This window comes from Acinonyx jubatus, chromosome X (assembly GCF_027475565.1).
Source record: "Acinonyx jubatus isolate Ajub_Pintada_27869175 chromosome X, VMU_Ajub_asm_v1.0, whole genome shotgun sequence".
Classification (NCBI taxonomy): Eukaryota; Metazoa; Chordata; class Mammalia; order Carnivora; family Felidae; genus Acinonyx; species Acinonyx jubatus.
The window spans coordinates 78644294-78650293 of NC_069389.1; the positions used below are offsets into that span (position 1 = coordinate 78644294).

Consider the following 6000-nt stretch of genomic DNA (forward strand, 5'->3'; position numbering starts at 1 on the left):
TGACTCTGCCAATCATTGCCTGTCAGGTGTTAAGAGTGACTTACCCTCACTTATCCCCGGTTCCCTCATCTGTAAAACAGGGATAATAATATATCAACTTCATGGAATTGTGATCATGTAATGAGACAGTGAATTTAAAGAATTTAGCACGATGCCAGGAATAGTAAATACTTTGTAAATGTTACTTATCACAGCTGACCTTTAAACAACACAGGTTTGAGCTATGTGGGTCCACTTATACGTGGATTTTTTTTTTACAGTACAGTAAGTGTATGCTCCCTTCCTTATGACTTTCTTTTTTTTTCTTATGACTTTCTTAACAACATTTTTATTTTCTTTAGCTGACTTTATTGTGAGAATATAATATATAATACATATATATAACAGTTCACTATGTTATCAGTAAGTCTTCTGGTTAGCAGTAGGCTATTAGGAGTTAGGTTTTGGAGAGAATCCAAAGTTATATATGGATTTTTAACTGCACACAGGGGGGTTTGGTGCCCGTAACCTCTACATTGTTTAAGGGTAAACTGTATTGTCACTCTATGTACCAATACCACCCCATGCTTCTTCCCCAGATCCTCCAAGGGATAGCCTCTAGATGAATTCCTGGAGGTCTTAACGTATGATATTATATCACAAACAGAGGATCGGGTGTACAACTCTATATTTTCAGAGAGAACTGGATTTTAAATAGCTTAATTATAGCCAAGATGACAGCAAGAGACCTTTAGGTGCAATGCCATCCTTATACAAACTGGGAACCTTTGACACATGTTGTCAAAGGAAGAAGGTAACTGGTAACTAAATATTCTAAGAAGTTTCTTAAAAGGAAGAGCCACTGTTTGGGGCACTACCAAAAATTCTTAAAGTCCAAGGGCAAAGAGATGGGCATGAGGTCTCCCTTCTAAGCTCAGGAGTCTGTTAAAGTAAGGTCAGGAAAACAAAGCCACTTAAGTCATGCCTTACCTCTTGCTAGCCACCCACCGAACCAGATGGCAATGGCTCTGCAGGCTCGTCCCTAGCTTCCTCTCCACAGCAGTCAGAAGGCAGTCACCCCCAGGAGAAGGGACAGACTACTCCAGATACTGAGGCAGCAGGTAAGTTCCTCCGGCTCCTCCCAGCCCCTTCTATGGCTTCATCCTGGCCCAGATCTTCCCAAGGCTCTGCTAGGGCTGGGACTGGTTTCTCCTCATGGCTTTGAGCTTAGCTTCAGGGATGATGGGCTTATTGATGGATTCATTTGTTTGCTTATTCTACACATGTATATTGAGCACCTTCTATGTACCAGGCATTGTGCTGGAACAACACAAATGCTGTAGGTTTGTCCTTCAGCTGGCCGCATCCCACCTCAGCCCCTTGTCCTCATCAAGGAATCTCTAGTTTTCTTCCCAAATCTTTCTTTTCCAACATAGATGATGTGGGGTCAAAGAGCCAAGATGTCAGCCTGTGCTTAGAAGACATCATGGAGAAGCTCCGCCATGCCTTCCCCAGTGTGCGAAGCTCTGATGTGACTGCCAACACCCTGCTGGCCTCTTGATGGAGCCAGTTCCCCATCCTATAATCCACAGTCTTCTGGTTCTTTCTGGTCAAACTCTTCCTTCAGCCTTCACCCAACATTTCCAGTCCCTACCAGGCCCACATTCCTCAGCCAGAGTTATTTGGGCTCTGGGCAGCAGCAGGGATCCACTAGTATGTGAAGTGGATGTGTGAGGACTGGAGGAGGAAGACGCATGATTCCTCCAATTATAGAAATGTGCCCTTTAATCCACAAGTTTGAGATTAGTCCCTTAAGTATGTCTCTGTTGCGGTCCAGGCAGATGACACTTGGAAGCCATTCAGATGGGGACAGAGAAGCTGCCTTACAGAGCTAAGCAGTGCCCATCAGCCCCTTTCCCTTCTCCATGGAATTATGGAGATAAGGAAACCCAATGACTCCAGGGTTCCAGCATTATGAACCCACAGGAGTTAGTCCTACGCTCTGGCCCAGCTCAGGGAGGCAAAAGAGTATCTCTGAGACTTCCCCCTACCCCCCAAAAAGTGCCCCTGAAAATGTCTGGGCAGCATGTGGCATACTATAGTTTGACAGCATATCTCTAGTCATCCTGATGCTACCTAGATGTTGTTTCCCCCTAGAATATCTGCAGTTCCTTCTGCCTCAGGCCCTGGCAGGCTTTCCTCAATGAGGGGGAACAATTCGTTCTGATTCCTACTTATACTTTACATTTGGAAGCATTAAAGAAATACTTAGGGCTTTGGTTTTTTCCCCAATCATCCTCTTTCCTGAAGGCTTCAGCATCCTGAGACACCAGCTGAGTTGCTCTAGGAACCAGCTGAAGCCACCCTTGGCTCTTCTGGGTCTGCCCTCAGAGCCCTGGGGTAGAGGCAGCAGCTTGCTCAGCAAGCAAGTCTTGCTCTACTTGGGTGAAGAAGGGGAAGCCACTCACCAGCCTGGAGGAGTGTGACTGCCCAACACTCTTGCAGGCTGTGACCCTTCTTTCTTTTAGGCTGAATCAGATGAAGTGGCTCACTGTCCCTAGCTAATCGTAAGGCAGATGCGAGTGGCAACCTTAAATAGTGGCCTCTTCCTAGGAGCTACTGGCCACACATCAGGAAGCTGGCCACGTTCCACCCAGACAACAGCAAGGCCTTCCTTTGCATAAAACTGTTCTTTCTAACTCTGGAAGGTGAATCCAATCCTCAAAGGAAACTAACTCTTCCTAGGCTACATATACCATAATCCTTTTATCCAGAAACTGTTCGAAGTAGATAGCGGGGTTGGGGGGAGGGGGGTAATGGGCTTGGAAAATTTGAACAGTCAAAGCCCACTTAGGCAGTTTTCTATCAAAAGAAGCTTTATAACCTAGAGCCCCGCAATTGACTTAATTTGCCTAAGTTTATATACATATATATCTATCCTGCATACCTACTGTACATCAGTACTCCCCTGGCCTTGCTCACACATTAAATTCTAATACCTCTCAAAGCATTAATGTTCTGCCTTGCTCTTTGTTAGCCCCAGCCTCTGGTTGGACTGATAGATGCATCCTGGCTGCCCCCCCCTAGGATGTCTCTCCATTCATGTGTGGGGTAAGCTATCCTTAAGACCAAAGCCAACAGAAGCCTGTGGCCACAGTGGAATCTAACGGGAAGAGTCACTCTGTTCTCTTCACTCATTCAAAATTTCGTTCCCTTGACACCTGGGCCTTGGATGAATTTTCCTGGGCTCCCCTAACCAATGGTTCAGGTGCCAAAATAGAGCAAATGTGAGTCCTACTCATCGCATGCAAACAAGAAGGAACAGATGGGCCTTTATTGACCTTTGCCAGGCTTTGACGCAGAGAATACCCTCCAGCCCCTTCCAGGTCATAAGTCTGGCTCAGGGACTCAAAGAAAACAGCAGTTGCCACCAAGGTCAGGAGGGTGTGAGATAGTTGGGGTGCTCTGTTATAATAAAGCAGTGGGCCAGTGGGTAGAGCTTCTGGGAGGTTAGATTTATCTGCTGCAGGGGAAGGAGGGCAGCAGCTTTGATCCAGAAGCCTAGGATTACCTCCTTCTAGAATTTCCAGGGAGCACTAAGCCACAGGTCCAGGGCTAACCGCATCTGCCTTAGTGCCCATGAAGTCTCTAAATGGGAGGCCTGGGTATCTGGATGTATGGTGAACAGGTTGTGGGTGGGCAACAAACACAGGGCATGGGCATCTGTCCATGGGAAGGAGGCTGTATTTGTAGGGGCATAGTTTGTAGGCAGGAATGGGGGAGAAGACATTTGCTATAGGTCAGGGAGCACAGGGTCTTTGAGGTATATCCTGCCTAAGGCTTAAGAGGGCACATGTTATGAAACAATCTTTGACCGGGAAAGTCTTAGAAAATCCTTCCCATAACCCCCACCTCACCCAAGAGATCTTGGGCTGCCAAGGGCCTGTGGCAACCGTGGTGGGCTAGGCATAGTAGAGAAGATGTAGATCTTGCTATGTAGGATTTGTGCTGTAGGTGGACCGACGCAGCAGGTTGAATTCTCACTAATGGGGTCACTGACACTGTGTGTGTGGTCCTGTGTGTACCTTAATGCCTGAGGTGAGTGTATCACTCAAGGGTCCAGTGACAGTCACTGCAGCATGTGTGGGCAGTTTGCCCTCAGTGAGGTAAATGGATCCTTGGGCACGGTGAATCCAAATTAGGGTGAGATTTACTGAGATGTGTTGTATGTTGTTAAGCATCTATCATGTATCATGTCTCCTAGAGGTATCTTTTTTGTGTGATGCTGCATAATTTATGGCCCTGTACTGGAGGAATGGTAAAGGGGGAGTTTTCTGGGTAGGCAGCCTAAGGAAAGCCTCTGACTTGTGAGAAGGAACATGAGTGTTTGCTGGGGTTGTTGTCAAGTAGTATCAGGGAACAGTTAGGACTGATAGGCGATTTATTCTCGACAGGATTTGGCAGAGGCCAAAAAGCTGTTATGAAGGTGCCTCTGCTCAAATTGAGAGCAGAGCAGCGTCATGTTGACTGGGAACTTGTTAAAAAAGGCTGACTGGCTGCAGAACATCAAGCTGTTTGTTGGATGGTTCCCTAAAGAGGGCCCTACCCAGGAGGATACATGCCCTCCCCTCCAGAATGGCAAGGCTGAAATCAAGGCTCTCAAGTGCCCATTTCTATCAAGGCCCAAACTTTAAAAATATTTCTCTGTAGAGAAACCTGTTTCAGTTTCTCATACTCCAGGAACTGGGCTGGCAGGCCACAGTAATGAGAAACCCTGACGTCAGGCAGAGGCCAATGCTGGGAGATAGACGTTTTCCCTCCAGTTTAATTTTGAGGAATACCCATGCTGCCTGAGGTGTGTGTTTGGAATCTGGGCTCCATGTCCAGCTTCATGCTAGAACATTCCTGGAACACACATTCTCAATGGCCAACTTGAGGCCTCTGAGACCGTTTCAGGCCAAGAATCTCATTAAAGTTCCGCTTGCATAGGTGATAGCTAGCCAAGAAAGTAAGCTACCTTAAGGTGAACAGTCCTGGGAGAGAAACTGGGGGGCCCTACCCCCGGGCTGTGGAGACTGAGCTGCTCAGCTGGGCAGCTCAATCTCTGGGCCTCCCTGCCAAAATCTGGCCCTGGGAACAAAGGAATACTTCAGCTCTTTCTTACTCTTTTAACACCAACGGCTGTGGGAGAGGGAAAGGCTCAAGGCCAGGAATCAGCTCCCAGCCTCCATCTCATCCCACAGCGGCTGCATTTGCGGGCATGGGGGGGTGGGTGGCTGCTGAATGTCCTTGCTGTCTCCAGGGCAGTATTGGGTCCCAGAGTGGAGCTTGCTATGCTGTTTGCTGGCTGCAACAACTGGTCTCAGGAATGGAAGTTGGGGAAGGGATTCGGGGCAGGGGGGAGGTGGCCAGGGTGGCACACAGGTCTAGAAATGGGACAAAGTGGGTGGGGCTGGGAACAAATTGGTTAACTTTGCCACTCACTGTGGTGCTTTTCCCCTTTCCCTTGAATTCTGCTTTGAAAAGAATAAATTTGTATTTGTTTACTTTGGTTCTTCTGGTTATACTCTGACTCTTGGGTGTGGGAAGAGAGGGTGGGCCAAGAAGCCACAGGGATACTGCAAAACATGGGCTACCAGATGAGTTCAACACCTGCTGGACAAAACAAAAACCAACCCACCTGCACTAGCCCCATCCACTACTGTTACCTGGATTGGTTACCTCTCAAGATCCTACACAAATTAGCCAGTTATCCCCTCATGGGATGAGCTTTCTATACCAATGGTTCTTAAGTAACCATCCTCATCAATCTGAGGGAGTTTTCACCAGCCTGAAGCAATGTGAGAAAAATCAGGACAATGCAGTGACTTTCCATAAAGATACATTTACTCAATTTAAAGGTCTATATTTTATTATCAGCATGTAATTTTTTGGAGTGTGAAAATGTCCCTGTAACTGGGGCAAAGAAACTATGGCAGTTTTTTTTTAATGCCATTTTTCTAGCAAAATAAGACCCTGGGA

The 6000-nt window shown here is 47.0% G+C and overlaps 1 protein-coding gene across 6 annotated transcripts in view; it reads left to right on the plus strand.

Annotated features, from left to right (window-relative positions):
- DRP2 (dystrophin related protein 2) overlaps positions 1-5526 on the plus strand; it is a 41867-nt gene extending 36341 nt beyond the window's left edge. For all 6 annotated transcript variants that reach the window (XM_015081734.3, XM_027053793.2, XM_053201456.1 and 3 more), the window contains 2 exons: positions 980-1100; positions 1416-5526. In XM_015081734.3, the coding sequence (XP_014937220.3) occupies positions 980-1100; positions 1416-1540 (246 nt within the window). In that variant the 3' untranslated portion in view covers positions 1541-5526. The remainder of the gene's footprint in view (positions 1-979; positions 1101-1415) is intronic.
- The last annotated feature ends 474 nt before the right edge of the window (positions 5527-6000 follow it).